Source organism: Budorcas taxicolor, chromosome 5 (genome assembly GCF_023091745.1).
Source record: "Budorcas taxicolor isolate Tak-1 chromosome 5, Takin1.1, whole genome shotgun sequence".
NCBI lineage: Eukaryota > Metazoa > Chordata > Mammalia > Artiodactyla > Bovidae > Budorcas > Budorcas taxicolor.
In genome coordinates, this window is record NC_068914.1 from 20,699,946 (window position 1) to 20,718,040 (window position 18,095).

Here is an 18,095-nt window from a genome sequence, read left to right on the forward strand (position 1 = left end):
TAGTTCTGAGCAACAGCTCCTGGCATCATTTTGTAAACCATTAGAAGAAAGCTCAACATGGAGCCTAATTTGGTTTAAATAAATCCAGACTTCTTCAGAAATCAGGGCACTGAATTCTATTTTGGTTAAGTGTGCCATATCACTGACATCGAAGTTACACAAGTTCAGTACATTTAGGAGCTGTGCACAAAACATTATTCTAACACACATAGACAGTCCCATCAAAGTAACTAGTCTAGGACTCTGTTGTGAGGCCAACTATGCAAGAATGTGAATAGACTGTACAACTATGGCTAGGGAATATATACAATGGAAATATACTTTCTCCAATTATTCCAACCATTCAGTCTTTTATAACTCCTTTTATATGCCAAACACTTGTTCCAGGGGAAATAAAAACCTGTACTCTATCAGTACTTGATTTGCATTTATTGAAATAGCAAATAGGACAATTGCCACATTTTGTGAGATGAATTAATAGGACAGCTTCATAGGTAAAAGTCAGCTAGATTTCCCACAAAAGGCCCACAAAACTGTACAGGCAGGGAAATCTTGATTCAATTTCACTTCTTACCCCGAATTGCTCAGAAACAGAACCCCAAAGCCATTTTATTTTGACTTGTACCAAAAATAAGATTACTTTACAGTGATAAAGTCCCCTGTGGGTGAGCAGATCAAGTTTTCCTACAGTCCTCCTAACCAAAAAGTGGCCTTCATTTGACTGTTTAAATTTCCAAACGTAATTGAATACTAACCCTGACATCTGTCTGGGCCCCAGTGACTGGACTGTATGACTTCTAAGGTATCTTCCAGGGCTGTGAGAGGCCACTATGTTACCCTATTTCACAATTCTCATCATAAATTTCTACAGAAGATCAAAATTCCCAGTTGTACTAAATCTAGACAAAAAGGATTTCCATGCATCAGGAAGTTGTGAAATAGAAGGTAGCTATATATTAAAGGTCACATACAGCTACTGATTTACTGGGCACATTCAAAGGAAATGCTGTGCCCATTATTGGTGGAAGTTGTCATGCAATGTCATAAGTTCGTCCAAGATAAAAGATATAATTTGTTTTAAGAATACTAAACTTAAATAGATTGGGGTTATTTTCATACATGCTGTCGTGAAATAAATGATAATCAGTAGGAATCCACTGAAGTAGTAACATTAGAAAGTAGGTTACTTCATATGAATTTGGTACCTCATTTACACAGCGGTATGCATTCAATTAACTATGTATTGGGGTTATGTCTTAAGTAAATTGCTTATGAATCTCATCTAGTTGAAATTCTATATTTAACAAATGGAATTATTTCATCCACATGCAGATTGCACAGTAAGGATGTGGAAGGGAATTTAAGATGCAAACATCTTGCAAAACTTTACCTATAGCTATACATTTTCAGCTAGCCTCAATTTTCAATAAGAATGTTTCAATCAGGTTTATGATATGATGTATTTGGTACTTTGTGGATGAATTGGAAAGACTAAGATGAGGCTGACAGGCACAAGAGAAGACTGTTTCCATCAATGGCCTGAGAGCCATTAAAGAAACACTGAAGGGCAGCATGACATTTTGTAGGATTCTACATCAAGTAGGAGTTATTCTCTCATTATAATTGGTAACTTTGTAACTATGATGAACAGGTTGGCCTAACTTAAGGGCCAAGTATAAACGAATTCAATTATCATACCATGAACAAAGGCAGAAGATTAAACATAAGGCTATAAAAGAGGTAAAATAAAAGGTTTTACAGTAAAACATAACAGAAGTGTAGAAATAATGTTAGATGACCAGTTTTCTGAGTGAAAAATGTCATTTCAAATAAATTTATTTCCTTGCTTCATGATAAAGAGCATTCTAAAAACAGTATAGCCAGCATACAATCACAATGCTGCAGGACATATAAAAAGCATGAGCTTTGGAAAAAAAAAAAATCACAGGGCACACAATGGGATGGTACACTGTGAAACTTGAGAAATGAGTTCAACAAGGTAGGAATCATATGTGGTTCCCACCAAGGGGTTATCAGTTGAGGCAAGCCATTCATGGTGCTACTTACAATAAGAGAATGGAAATATATTAGTTGAGATAGGGTATTTTCATGTATTCGTTTTGGTAAATTGCAACTAACTTCACAGATCTGAATGTTCCCCTAAGTCAACAATGGTGTTTCAAGTTTAGATTGTTAAGGAATTTATTCAAACTTAGTTGACAAACTGATTTGAATAGCTGCAGATGTATTACAATGGATTGCTTTGAAGGAAATTTGCTGTTTTTGAAAAAAACAGTACCTTTTGGGATTTTAATTCTTCAAGTTTACTATGTCAGGGTGGTAACTTAAAGAAAAACAAAAGCTAATACTTAAATTTGATAGACATTCAATGATAACTGAATAGAGAATGGATGGATGGATGGAAAAAGGTTCTTACAACTTTATCCATTAAATCTGGTGAGGAAATAATTTCTGGTGGGAGCTAAGGCCTAAAGTCTAAAACAAAATATCACAAGGGTGTATTCCTGATAGTCTAATAATAGTAATATCTTATTGAAGCAGCGGAAACAATAAACAATCACTTATTTATATACTTATATGTATAAGAAACCTTAGGCTCACAAAAATATACATGTTTTAAAACAGAAATCTAAGGCACACAAAATACTAAAACAAGTCAATGATTTACTCTATTTTACATATTCAAGAAGCAGAAATCTACTTGACAAGATGATGGTCTATCAATGGACATTTTGTTATTTACAATCCCTTCATATTCCTTTAGTCAAAATTAGTCAAAAGCTTGAAACTGATACTTTGCACCATATATTATTTTAATATAAGTTACAATGAGTTTTCCTTTAGATAGCTTGTTGGAACTGTTTGCTTTTGCACCAGAAATGTGAGTGTTAGCGGTTGTGAGCTTCCTATGGCATTTCCAAGGGAGAAGCACCAGAAGGTTTTCCATACTCCCAAGGAATCTGACACTTTGAATGTTATAGCACCTCTGCATTTTAACAGAATCAAGTATTTCATTGAAATTTCTTCTTGTTCTGAACATTTTCATTGGGAAATCACTTCTGCTTTGCTATAAATTGAGTCAATAAAGCAATGGGGAAAATAATGGGAGAGTTAAAATAACTGGAATGCCTATTTTCCTGTTACCTAGAAAAAGAAGAGTTAACATTTCCCCAAAACAATATACTTAGATAAACTACTTTGGATTAGCTGTTAACGGACAAACTGTGTCTAGGATACCAGCGCTACTGTTTTATTTAGAGTGTGTGTGTGTTCGTTCGTGTGTGTGTGTGTGTGAGGGGGGTGGTGTGTGATGATGATGATGATAGGAAATTTACTATCAAAAAAATTTCTACAGGAATTTTATTTGTCTTCTGAACCAGAATGACTTTCAGAATGAATAAGGGGTAGATAAGGTTCTTGCCACTTAATTTTTTAATTTTATCACCATGAAACTTTAGAAGCATTTGACTCTTCAGAATCATCTTATGTCTCATCTCCTTTTGAAAACATCTTTTATGGATTATATTACAAAAGCTGGGGTAAAAGTAAATCAGGGCCAGTGTTGCTCAATCAGAAGAGACCACTCTTATTTAGTTCCAAAGAAAAGTTAATCAATATTGGTAATATGCTTCTTAATTCCAATTTTACAGAGAATTAACAATTTTTGCATGATCTAACTATTTTATATAAGTAGCTAACCTTTGAATGAGAAAGGACACATTTAAAAAACACAAACCATATACATGATTAGGATACACATTGCAGTTAACAAGATGGAACTCTACACAGCAAGAATAAATGATTTCTCTTGTATGCAAGTATGCACAAACAATAGACAATAGGATTCTTATACTATACTATTTCAAGTTACTTTTAAAAATAGAAAGTGCTTTTAAAATATATATTTACAATTTATGAACAGCCTCCAACCATTACTAACAATAACGAATTATTTTATACAGGAGAAATATTTTAAGAGAAAACACTTCATTGGTTTATTTCAAAGGAATATGCCGATTTCCTAGCAATGATTGGAAGATGTTGGAACAATGGCACCATGAAATAATAAATCAGCTTATTTTTGTGTCGATGTGGTTAAGCACCAGGAGCTGTGTAGAGTTAACACTGTGTGTCTTAATTTTACATCATAGCACATGAACCTGTTAAAATCCTCTAAAAATGACTCGTTTCATAGTAAACAATTTAAAGCACCAAACTGAGTGATTCTATCAAGGTTAACACCTAACCAAAACATTTCTTTATGTATTTAAAACTATAAAACTTTAATTTTTGCTTAAAATGTGCACCTTCTACCAATTGTCAAAATATAGTCACAGTTAAGAAATACCCACCCCCAATTTTTTTTTTAACCTCAGCCTTCAAATGGGTGAGATGAAGCTATAGTAAACGACAACATGACTTTCTTTTAAGAGCACCTTGAAAAAATACACCGCACTCGCAAAGGCATTCAGAAGGGGAGAAAAGCCTTCAGACCCAATGATTATAGGGCCCCGCAACATGTGTGAGAGCATAAGGGGACACAGTGACAACATTGTCATGGGTTAATGTTAACGCTTTGTGAGAAGGAATCTGGCTAAATTCATTAACTTCTGTGGACAGTTCAATACCCTCGTTAGCTGCCTGGTCTTTCTGCTCGGAGGCTTTAGTTTTCTTATTCTTAGCTTCTTTCGCCTCAAACTTAATCTTGTTTAGTTCGAAACCGTGTTGGGGCTTATTCAGGTTTTTGTGCTGGTAGAAGACAAGAGAGAGGCGCGTAGGGTGATTTCGGTTGGGGTGATCAACAGGAGTCGTGGCGTGAAGCTCTCGCCGGGCGCATTCAATCAGAACCGAGCCGTGGGAAGGCGCTATAGCCACGCCACCGACATTGGCATCCAGGAAGATGTGCTCACTGTCTGACCAATACTCAACAATGTGGGGCAGTTTCTCCTCAGCAGGTGACAAGGGGTCGTCTGACAGGGGGTCGTCTGATGGAGGCTCATCTGCTTCAGAAGGCTGCTCATCTTCTTCCACCAGAGAGGAAGCAAGCTCATGAGGAGAAGTGATGAATGGAGGCTGCTGGTTTGGCTGATTGGAAGTTAGCTGCTCCGATGGGCCAATGGGAGGCTCAGAATAACCCAGGGAATTTGTCATAGGAGTAGACAAGGTGGGAAGAGGAACCATTTCACCAGGCTGTGCAATTTCAGCGCATTCCCCAGCAGCTACATTAGCACCACTGTGTCTTGCAGAAGGCATTATGCAGTGGGGATTGCTACCTCTTTCTGAAAACCCATACGAAAGTGAAGCATCATTCTTAAAAGGAGCTGTTGTGACCAAAGCAGTCTTAGAGGACCAGGAGAAGGCTGGAGCTAAGTTTTCCTCTTTCACTGGGTGAGGAATGAACGGGGCTGGTGAGTAGCTTTTAGTGTTGTCCGAACCTTTGAAGATAAGATGGGGTTCAGTTTCACTTTTTATTTCAGGTTGCACAGTCTCTGTTTTATTTCCTAAACAGAGAAAAGGACACCAAATGTAAAGACAAACATAAACTAATTTGGTAGTTGTTGTCTTTTAAAGATAAGTACAAAGATGACTAGAATAAAACCAGATGATGGCAATGATGGCCAGTTTTGTTCTATTTTAAGTCTGACTTATGCACACATTAAAAATTATAGTTGGTTTGGGTATGCTTTTACATTCAATACATTTTTACTTAGAATTGATTACTTTGGAAATAATCATTTAAAAAGTTCACAAATTTAGCAGGATGTCCATTGTCTAAAATGGTATGATACTAGAAATGACCCTAATTGGCTATGAAGTAAATATTAAAACCATACATCAGAATGCAGTGCAGATGATAATATGGGGACAGCAGCATTTCACTACCCGAAGAACTGTTTAGATACATTTTAGATAATGCATGATCAAATTTTTGAAAAAGTTTAAGTAAATAACAATTGATAAAGATTTCTGGATAGCAAAAGCATCATAACTGGCAAAGTTTATTATTAGGCAAAAGGAAGTAACATAAATAAGCTATCTGTAACCTCAAAACAAGTGTACTTAAGCTGCATTTCTTTCTCACAAAGTAGGTAGCAATTTATTATTATTATGATATTGGCCAAAATGTGGGCCATCCACTCTGACATATCCATGCAAATCTCATATCAAATGGAAACATTTTTCTTGAGGACATTCTCCCTTTCAGAAGTTCTAGCAAAATGCTTGAAAGGTGGGGCTTCCCTGGTGGCTCAGTGGTAAAGAACCTGCCTGTTCCTATCCATGGGTCAGGAAGATCCCTTGGAGAAAGAAATGGAAACCCACTCCAGTATTCTGGCCTGGGAAATCCCATGGACAGAGGAGCCTGGTAAGCTATAGTTCATGGGGTCACAAAAGGAAAAAAAAAGTGTTTGAAAGGCAAAAGCAATAGATCTTAAGAATCAAAAAATAGCAAAAGTAAAGTGGTGTTGTTTAAAAAAAGAAGAAAAAGCTCTCATGGGTAATATTACAAAAGAACAAGAAGTTATAGGGCAAGTATTGTGCATTTGGCTATTAATAGAGTATATATTTTAAAAGAATAACATGTAAAGATGCAATTGGAAAATGACAGAAAGATGAAAATGTTATGATTGTTATAAACAAGCAGCATGGAACCAGATATGTGAATCTTAAAGCCTCTTCCCTAACTCCGCTGAATCTTTCCCAGTGTATATAAAGTCTGCACTATCAGTTCTCTCATCTTAAAAAAACAAACAACTTTTCTTAAAAATACAAAAATCAAAGAAGTTAAAGAATACCTTCTTGCTCCGACTTTGAGTATCAGTTTAAATTCATAGTATTACTTTTTTAGGCTCCCTAGAGGAATGGCTGATTTTAGATATGGGGCAGGATTATATAAGAGGAGCCTGGAACATCTTGTCAGCACAGAAAATTAAGGAAGTTATCAAAGACAATCAGGGTCATGACAAAAGAATCATCTTCTCTGAATTACACTCTTATTCAACTGCTTTCCTAACACCTCAACTTGAATGTCTGACAGGTATCTTGAACTTTTACCATGTCCAAAAGTGAGATTCAGATTTCATCAGGGTAAACCTTTACACTTTTTTGGTCCACACTCCAGTTTTAAATCTATTAGAAATCCCATTGACTATACCTCAAAACATCTAGAATCAGACATTTCTTATGCCCTCCTCATTAGCCACTCTGATCCAAGCTTCACTGTCTCTTTCTTAAGTTGTTAGGATAGCTTGTTTATCAACACCTTAATACTTCTCTGCCCCGTCTGACTATAGCTACAATCCAGTAACTGGAATGTTATTTTTGAATCGGATCATAGCCCCTCTCTATGATGAAATATCCAGAAACCTTCCTCTCCCTCACAATACAGGCCAAAGTTTTACAGCAATCTACAAGGTGAACTGCTCAGATGTCCCTCTTACCTCTCTGATCTCATATCCTGCTATTCTACCCATTTCAAACCCTGCTCCAACCATCGTGTGCTCAGTCGTGTCTGACTCTTTGCAACCTCATAGACTGTATCCTGCCAGGCTCCTCTGCCCACGGAATTTTCCAAGAAAGAATACTGGAGCAGGTTGCCATTTCCTATTCCAGGGGATCTTCCTGCCCCAGGGACTGAACCACATCTGTTGAGTCTCCTGCATTGGCAGATGGATTTCTTACCACTGCGGTGCCTGGGAAGCCCTCTGTGCTCCAATCATACTGACTTTTTTGCTTATATCAAGTATTCAAGGTAAATTCCTCCTCCTGAACTTTGCATTTGCATCTTCTGCTACCTGGAATGCTATTTCTCCAAATAAAAACATTGCTGATTCTCATATTCTTTAGGACTTTACACAAATTCCTCAGTCAATCCTTTTATGACAACCCTGTTCAAATGGAATTCTTTCAGAGCACTATCTCCCCTCTTATTCACTGCTACAGTACCTAGAACAGTCCGAAGTAGTGCTCAGTAATATTTATTGAATGAACAACTTAAAGCGATGCTGAAGCTGACTAAGTAAGACTTCAAGGAAGTGATGACATTTTATCTGTGTTGAGTCAGTAGATTGGTTCACAAGAACATGCTTTGGTTTTATACTTTTTTAAGTATAAATAGAGGGAAAAAAAAATACCAAGAAATACTGATAGGTCACTTTCTGGTTGACTTATAATTCTGGCAAGGATATGGAATATACTGTGTCTTCTTTGAATTCTAAATGAGCTATATAAAAATAATTAGCTAATTGGATTGACGGGTATCTGATCTAAAGCTTTCTTTTCATAATGCCTCATTCTCAAAAGAGTAGCAAAGATGGAGTTGCAAAGGCCAAGTGCAAATGCAACTGCCAATGAAAGTTGCAGACAGAAAATTATCAGAGTCCATAAATCTTACCTAAAAGGGGCATTGATGAAGCCTTACTATTGTTTGTCATTGAATTATTCTTCCGCTTGATTCGAGGAATAAATTTCTTTTCCACAGCCCTTATCTTATGTGCCAGAACCTCTGTCATCATTGCTGCTCTCTTCTTCCCAGAACGAGGAACGGGTTGAGTAAATCGCATTCTTTTTTTCTGGCGGGGTGCAAGGACCATGATGGCCCCAGATTTGATCTTGGCTTCCATTCCTTCCCTTGATCCAAACTCATCTGTGTCTGAAAGTTTATAAAGAGGAAGCACATGCAGCTGCTCATCTTGAGGAATAACACCAAATGAGCGGTTATCTTCTCGTGTTAAAGTGCAGACCTGATAGGAAGAAAACATGAAATGGGAACCAGAGATCCTGCACATTCATCACAGTTATTCCTACCTTCTTAGTTATTCCTACCTATTTATTGTTGCCATTGTGAAAGGGAACTATTTTCAATTGGTTACTGTGATAGGTTAATTCATTTTGGAAAAATATTTTATATATCGTTACTCAATGATATTCAGTGAGTAACTTATCAGTTGTTTTTAAGCAGACCAGTATAATTTTGAGTTGATTTTCTAAGTACATATTATCCATGTTTATGCATTTTATATTTTGAATATTAAGGCTTGTTATATTTCTTCTTGTTCCACAGTTAATAGTTACTGAATTGTTCACTATCATCATATTAAATAGCAACAAATAAAAGATATTACTTCAGGCTACAAATCACACTATTTCTTACTATTTGAATAATGTCACATTCCTTGGTTAGAGGTGCCTAAATCATGAGGAATTTTCTAATTTGCTGTGATTTCCTCTATAATTTTTTTCACTTCTGCTTGTAAGCGAAATTTATCTACACATATTTTACCCTGCCCTGTTTGTCAAGGTGAGTTTTTTTTTTCTCTTCTTCATTAAAAAATTGACAGATATTAATGAAGCAAAAGAAGCCCAGGAGATTTCATTTTCTAGCAGGACTTATATACCCCAATACTTTTAAAAATTAGCTGAAATATTTTATCTGGATAAATAATTGCTCTGCTCCATTTTGATTTTAGTTAGGAGTATAATAACAGTAAGTCTGTCTTTTTCTTGGATGTAATATAGGACTTTTTAAGAAAATATGGTCTTGGACTTCCCCAGTGGTGCAGCGGATAAGAAGCCACCTGCCAATGTAGAGGACACCATCTTCGATCCCTGGAATCAGGAAGATTCCAGACACCAAGCAGACGCTAAGCCCACGTGCTTACAGCCTATGCTCCACAACAGGAAAAGCCACTGCGATGGGAAGGCCACACTCTGCAATCAAAAACAGCCAATCGCCATAACTAGAGAAAGCCATAACTAGCAAAGCCACAAAGACCAGCACAGCCAAAACTCAATAAATTTAAAAAATAAAAATGATGTCTTGAATATAGCCAATCTCAGCCTTCTCTCTACTTTATGAGTTATTTTTGAGGTGGGGGGGAGGTTCAACATGAAAAGAACCTATGCTTACTTATGGCTGATTTGTATTGCTGTATGGCAGAAACCAGCACAGTAATGTAAAGCAGTTATCCTCTAATTGAAAATATAATTTTTTCTACGTTATTTCTATTCATTGTAGAGAAATGAAAGTACAGGGAAATGTGGGAAATTCCTGACTCTGACACATAAAATTATATTTATCATAAATTAATATTTTAATGGTAATTAGTTTTCAAATGTCATTAAAGACCCATCAAAAATATATCCAATGATCTCATTATTTTTCATTAAAACATTTCTTCCAAAACTAAGATCTCTTTCTAAGACAGCAAAGTGTTCTAAGACTGGAAACGGCAAGATTTGATTTCTCCAAGTTGATAGAACTTGATGGATACAGATGATAAAGTATGTTAAAGGTTTTTAAAGTCACATGCCTTTCTAAACATCTACAGCCACATTTACCATCAAGGCCTGAAACACTGAACTCTTTTCAGTGTAATTTGTTAATAATTTAAAAATAATAATCATTAGAATTAGAATATTTCATTTATAAATGTTTACTTCAATTTATTTGGTCACAGGGAGACTAAGAAGGGGACAAAGACAGGAGCATAATTACAAAGACCAGGGAAACAAGGAGGAAGAAGAGTTGGCAGAAAATCAGTTCACATTTTCAGAGATGGGGAAATCTAGCATCATGCCAAGTTCTAGGTATGCGCCTCATTGCATGAGCAAAAAGAGGAGTACAAAGAACAAGCACTGAATAATACATAAGAAAGAAGGGGAACGAAAACTTAGTTTGATTCTCAACCTAATCCAATCCGATCACTAATAATTATCTCAAATGAAGAAACTCATGGAAAATGTACTGGCCAAGCAAGATGTTGAATTATTCTTCAGCTAAGATTCATCGGGATGGATTTGTAAAATTTCAACATTTGAAAATAGCATTAGTCTCAGAGACCAGAGTCAACATCATGAAAACACATGATAGACAGAAAAAAAGTTATTTTTGCTCCTTAATCTGTTGCTGATAGACTGCATAGACGAAAGGAAGGAAGACTGCATTTTGATGGATCAGATGGTACACTTTCAATCAATCAAAGTGGAACAATCATAGCTCTGTCTTCAAAGAGGCCAAACTGGTATAGTTCAGAAATAGAGGCAATCACTCTCTGTTTTACTGAGTAAAAAGATATGCACTTGAAGCAAACTCATTTCCCATATAAAAGGACTACTGCATGATCTTTCCTGAGGTCTTCTCCTTACTTTAAATATATTTTGATTGATTTCATGCTCTAAGCATGTCATTGTTTTCCATGGCTATACACATAACAAGCACATATATGTGCAAATACTTCTTCTAAATATTCCTACAAACTAGTATTAAGAACCAACATTAAAATTTTGGCACACAGTTCCCTCACAAAACCCCTGAAATACAGGGGAATTCCTTGGCGGTCCAGTGGTTAAGACTCCACATTTCCAGTACAAGGGAGATGGGGTCCTATCCCTGGTCAGTGAACTAAGATCCTGCAGCCCGCGATGTGGGGCGAAAAACAAACAAAAACCCATGAAGTACAGATGGCAAAAAAAAAGAAACATTAACTCGCTTAACTTCCTACCTACCAGTTTGATAGCAGAGAATGGTAGCTTTGAATAACCATGTATTCCTCCATCCCAACAAACCTCCCACCATATATAATTTGAGACATTCAAAAAAATATTTCAGGGACTTCCCTGGTGGTCCAGTGGGTAAGACACCACACTCCCAGTGTAGGGGACCTGGGTTTGATCCCTGGTCAGGGGACTAGATCCCACATGCCCCAGCAAAGACTGGCAGAGCCAAATAAATAAATAAAAATATTAAAAAAAAAAAACAAAAAAAAAACCAAAAAAATATTTCAGGCTGGTTCTGTAACTTTTGGGGAGCACTGTTGATATCAGGACCTCAGCTTGAGAATATGTTGATGGAGCCTTTAGAATTGAAAGCTACCCAGGTACATACCACTGTGCTCCCATTATTCATGTTGTGAATGTCCCTGTGGGGATGGGCACAGAAGTCTAGGCAAGCAGTGACCCCAGAGAAAGGACGACCTTCTTTCTTCCCAAGCCGACATTCTCGGGCAATATGTTCAAGCGCCACCTGAAGAGTAATGAATTACCCACAGTTTTAAGAGACAAAAAGAATCACCTTCAATAAAGATAAAAATCACTTTATGACAAGTTTATAACTTAGTTACACTTATTATTTCAGAGATTTGGATTATCATAGTGATTGTGTAGTTAAGTAATATTAAGAGTAAAGAATTTGAGGAAAAGAAAAAAAGAATTTGAGGGTACATGAATTAAAATGACAATCACTGAAGGCAATAGGAAGACACTAATACTTGGTGGTGGATAAATAGGAAGAGTAGCCTGAAATATTTCATCAGGACAAAAGACTAATATAGTGCTTTGATCATGCATCCAGTGTTCAAGGTCTATAAAACCAGTATAGAAAGTCAATTTGTAACCATTTAAAATGAAAGGTTGGAGAAGCACCCTGGTGGTCCAGTGGCTAAGACTCCAGGCTCCCAGTGCAGGGAAGCCAGGTTTGATCCCTGGTCAGGGAATTATATCCTACATGCTGCAACTAAGACCAAAGATCCCATGTGCTGCAATCAGGACCCGGCATAGCTAAATAAAGAAGCAAATAAATAAATAAAATGAAAAATAAAATGGAATTGGGCAGAGACCTTGTTATTCATGATAATACAAATAAATATTTGAATTTTTATCATATATTTAAAAAATATGCACCCCTGGTTATGTTTTTCATTTTTGTTTGCTTTTTGGCCTACTTGCTCTGTTTGCAGGATCTTATTTCCCTGACCAGAGATAAAACCTTTGCCCTCAGCAGTGAAAGTGAGGAATCCCAACCACCAGACCACCAAGGAATTCCCTGGTTACATTTAAAAAGTATTTTACACTTATTTCTACTTGGTCTGCTATATGATTCACCCTTATTTTCTCCCAATATATGGTTATCCTTTTCTTTTCTTTTAAAAATGTGTTTTCCCACCTCAGTTTTACTGAGATATTACTGACATACATAACATATGTAAGATTAAGGTGTACAGTGTGATCACTAGATACATGTATATGTTACAAAATGATTACCACAATAAGGTTAGTTAAACATAATTATAATTTTTTGGTGTGTAGAGGTATTTAAGACATAATTAAAACTTTTAAGTATAATATAATATTATTAAATATAGCCAACAAGCTGTGCACCAGATCTTATCTTATTGCTGGGAGTTTGTACCCCTTGGCTAATATCTTCTGATCTCCCCCACTTCCCAATTGAATTAAATCTCATTGTGGATATTTAATTCAATTGCCATGAAAAGAAAGTGAAAGTGAAGTTGCTCAGTCCTTTCCTACTCTTTGCAATCCCAAGGACCGTACCCTACCAGATTCCTCTGGCCGTGGGATTTTCCAGGCAAGAGTACTGGAGTGGGTTGCCATTTCCTTCTCCAGGGGATCTTGTCAACCCATGGATCAAACCCAGATCTCTTTTTCTGCAGGTAGACACTTTACCATCTGAGCCATCAGGGAAGTCTTCAATTGCCATAATACTGTTTTTAAAAAACACTAGATAATTTTTAAAACTGTCAATAAAGATCTACATTGAGGTAAAATTTGAAAAACAATTTCTGTTAACAAAGACATTGTTTAGATGTAAATTTCAACCATGTTTAAAAGCTCTATATAAGGTCCCAAAACATACCTGGTTTTGATAAGCAGCTGGAGCATACTGCTTATAAATTGGAGCTAATTCTGTAGCCAAACTCTGTAAATTATCTTCAAGGTTTTTTTCCTATAGGAAAAGACAGTCCATAAAAGTTGTTTCATAATTACATATGAGTGATGAATTTATATAACATATGAAAATGAATTATACCTCATTGCTGATATGTTCGTTGTTGGTGCACAGTTCATACTTACCCTGATAAGCTACCATAGAAAATGACATGATTGCTACCATAAAATCTAAATTATTAGTCATTGTTATGCTTAGATTTAGTCTTTTGAAATTAGAAGTCTATGTTATCAGCTAATGAGAAATCTAACTGGTGTTAGAGGTAAGTTACAAAGCTGCTCACGTCAAAATAAGAACCACATTTTATATTTATTCAATAGTAGAGGGCACTTGAAGTAAATCAAGACAACTTTCCTGGTGGCAAGTGGAGATGTGGAAGAATTCTTACAGTGAAACAAGGTTCTATGACAGAGATGGGAGAGCAACACATATAAGGCACATACTGTGTATCAGATCCCCGTGCTAAGAGCTTCAAATATAATAAGTAGGCAATGGGCTGTCTTAATCCAGTGTTTTCTTTTCTACACAGTAATGTCTACAAACTAAGGAAGATTTGATAGAATTGTGGAGAAGCCTTAACACTTTATCAAGATTCTGGGGTCTAATGATAGTAGAAATATGTAAGACTTTTTTCGAAGGAAAACTGTCATAACAACAGTAGTAAAAATGCCACTGATGACAGAATGAGGTATGGAGGAGAGAAAGGAGACTTTAGTAACCTTAGCTGGAAAAACATTGTGATAGTTTTTCAGAGATGATTGTATCCTAAATCAAATCAGAGATTGATAAATGGTCAGTCACAAAAGACAAGTGATGAAGAAATGACAGCAATGAAGGGCTTCAGAGGTTTGAAGGTGTCTGTCTCATCTGTGATCTGGTAGATGAGGAAGGAAAACCTTCCTGTGGATCACTTCACCTCTGGTGCAGCAAACTATTACAAAAACCAAAGCCACATAGCAATGTAGACATGGGAAGTTAATTCTTGAATGCTTTATAACAAGACTCAGTCTTGGCAACTGCAAAGCACCAGTGATAATCCTTTTAGTTTCCTACTCATTTCAGTTGGTGTGTTCATTGAAAAGGAAATTCATATACATAGGGTCTATATCTAAATTGCTTTCTTCTCTTCATCTGTCTATTTACATATCTGTTACTTAATGTAGCTTAATAAATATAGTCAGGGAGGTCAGACTACTGACAAAAGAAAAAATCCTTCCTGGCTATACTGACACATAATTTGAGGAAAACTTCAGAATTACTATTTAAATGGCTAGTTAAAAAGACTTTATTATATTTTATTGCACTTGAGATATTGGGTAAGGTAAATTGTGTTTTATTGCTAGAAGAATGTTATGAATCATTCAGTGTCACTAGTCAGATTGGGCAATTTTTTATCTTATGAACTAACATTTCTTGTATACAAATGAAATAAGTCAGGTACATAGAAAAAATTAAAACTTAAATAGATGATTATTGTCGAATGCAGGTTCTTTATCCATATCATAGAAATCCTTACTTTCTAACTGTTTCATTAGAGTAAGTGGGTGTATTAGAGATCTCTTATTAGATCTTTACATAATGGGGCTCATGCCCTACATCCCTCTGCCCTTCTCACACTATACCTTATCTATCGGGTCACCACCTCCACATCAATGCCTACAACTACCACCTGGATCACATACTAACCCTGAGGTTCTTATTAATGACCAGACAGCCTCATTTGGATTTCTCTTAAGAATCTCCAAGCCAGTGCATCCAAACTGAATCGATAATCTGTCTTCTTTATAAACCCAGTCTTGTTTCACCACACCCTTTGTCAAAGAATAGCACCTAGTTTTAACAACCAGTCCAGAACTACTACTTATCATTTCTTCTCTCACAACCATATTCTAAGTCACTACTATCCCTTCTTTGGACTATTCTAATAGCTAGCCTATCTTGCTAAATGAACTCTTGGATAACTCCAGTCCACAGAGCAGCCACAGACATCCCATTAAAAAAAAAAAAAAAGATATCATTATATTACTCTCTGCTTTAACATTCTACAATGATCTCCCCATATTCTTAAAGGCAACTATATGCACCTCACTTTCCCTAGCCTGCTGAGCTTTACACTGGTCTTTTCTCAGTTCCTGAAAAGAGGAATGCTTCTTCCTGTATTATAAACACTACATAAACATTACTCATTGTTAATAATAACCATAAGCAAAAACTGATCATCCATTTATTATATGAGTGTTATAGAATATAGCATCTTCATTAGATAATTATTTAGAAAAAATTAACTTTTTAACGTTTATTTTAAGGAAGAATTCACATCTCATTATCTAATATTCTGATCTTTGAACATGTTACCTTCTCATTATCAGGTATTTTATATGTCCTTTTAGTATAGTTTTCTCCCTAAAGGTCTGATAAACTTGTTAGATTTCTTCTAAGGTATTTTATCTGCAAAAGACAGTGCTCTTTAGAGTGATTTCCCTCTTTTATTACAGTAGATGGGAACTCTAGAGAAAACAAATAATTTTGATTACTCTTTAAAGGGATTATTTACTTATTCTGAGCTTTCCTGAAAGATGTTACATTCCTTGTATTATAGATACAATTAGAGTAATTTCTGCTGCTTTATTTTGTGTTTCCTATTTATCTTATATCCCAATTAGATATTATCTTATATCTCAGTTAGACTTTTTAAACTAACCTTGCTGACTGATGAATGGGTTTTTTTCCACAACTAGTTCAAAGGTTATAAATTATATTTGTAGTCATCTAAAAATTTTTAAATATACACTTCTCAAATACGTTTTTCTGACAATATTTAGAGCAGTATTTTCCAAGCTGTGGGACATGACTCTTTAGTGGGCTAAGAATTCAGTTTGGTAGGTCAAAACTAGAATTTAAAGAAATGAAATTTTATTTAAAAAATGTTTTTGCCGCATCATAGTGATCTTCAGCAATAACTGTCAGATATTAACTTTTAATACTTAAATATTATTTTTGTTATATGTAATAAGGCTAAATGTTATTCTGTGATAGTTTTATCTATTCATTTGAAGATATATTTTTTCCAAATAGTTACTTGTAGTATAAAATATTTTTATATTCTTGGTCACAGCACAAAGCTTGAAAAACACTGATCTTGGAGTTAATCACTATCTAAAATCTCCCCACTCCAAACAAATCATAAAACATTGCCACACTTAATTTATATAGGTGCCCCACCCCCTCCCATTGCCTACCCACCCCTGATTTGAGAAGAGTATTGAATTATACTTATAGGTTGTTATTTCAATTAAAAAATGTAAGTACTCAACTTATTTAATTTAAACTTAACAATAAGGTTGACTAATTTCTTTGCTCACCATGGCCTCGTGTTCCGGACAGATTGGTTCCGGTTTCATATATCTTCTTTCTGGATTACGTCCTTTAGTAATTCTTTCATAGTAGTGCTGTGGGTAGTAAACTTACTGAGTCTTTGAAATGTTGGCAAATAGCTTTATTCATTGTTCCTACTTTGGCTGGGTATAAAATTCTAGGTTTTTTTTAACAGTGATTCTCTTTAGGGTGAGGGAAGGAGGGAGTCAGGGACAATCGGAATTTGGGTTGATAATTAAAGATTTTACCTACATTATTTAGAATTTGAAACTATTTTCTTATATATATATATAGACACATATAGTTACTATTTTGTCACTACGTTCTAATATTAATTTTTTACAATTTAAAAAATTTTTAAAGAAATGTACTTATATATTAATAAGTGTAATTCATAAGTAAAAAGGACACTTACGTGTAAGGGAGAACTTGGATCAATTCTAAATCTTCTAGGACTTGGGCTTCTACCAAATTTGCAGCCATTGAAATACATACTCCATGAACAGCCAAAAGAGAAGGAAGCTCCACAAGTCTCTGGATCAATTCCTTGACATGTACAGGTACGACTGTAAGATGATAATTGCAAGGGAATGAACTGATAAAGTAGGATAATACCTCAAACAGAACATTTCAGGTTCATATATATATAGAAGCAAGGATGGATAATGAAATTATTTTAATATACCTATTTCATTAATTTTTTTATCTAAGGTAGTGTTAACAACACAAAGCTAATAACACTTGAATGTAACTAAAGCTTCAATTAAAATGTTTGTTCAAGATTGTAAATCCAATAAAAGGCAAGAACCATACAGATCTGAAATATACATAACCTTGTTTAATTTGGAGATATCCAAGGTAAGGAAATAAAGGGCCTGGATTTTAATCATAGATCAGTTTCCTATCAGAATTTGAAAATTATAGCACCTCATTGGACTTAAAAATACAAGCAATT

At 35.4% G+C, this 18,095-nt stretch overlaps 1 protein-coding gene across 1 annotated transcript in view; it reads right to left on the reverse strand.

Annotated features, from left to right (window-relative positions):
• Positions 1-4,509: 4,509 nt before the first annotated feature.
• The window catches only part of TET1 (tet methylcytosine dioxygenase 1), a 121,847-nt gene continuing 108,261 nt past the window's right edge, over positions 4,510-18,095 (reverse strand). Inside the window, exons 7-12 of the mRNA XM_052640242.1 lie at positions 17,556-17,706; positions 17,128-17,214; positions 13,673-13,762; positions 11,906-12,043; positions 8,414-8,762; positions 4,510-5,522 (exon numbers count right to left, since the gene is read on the reverse strand). Of these exons, the coding sequence (XP_052496202.1) occupies positions 4,510-5,522; positions 8,414-8,762; positions 11,906-12,043; positions 13,673-13,762; positions 17,128-17,214; positions 17,556-17,706 (1,828 nt within the window). The remainder of the gene's footprint in view (positions 5,523-8,413; positions 8,763-11,905; positions 12,044-13,672; positions 13,763-17,127; positions 17,215-17,555; positions 17,707-18,095) is intronic.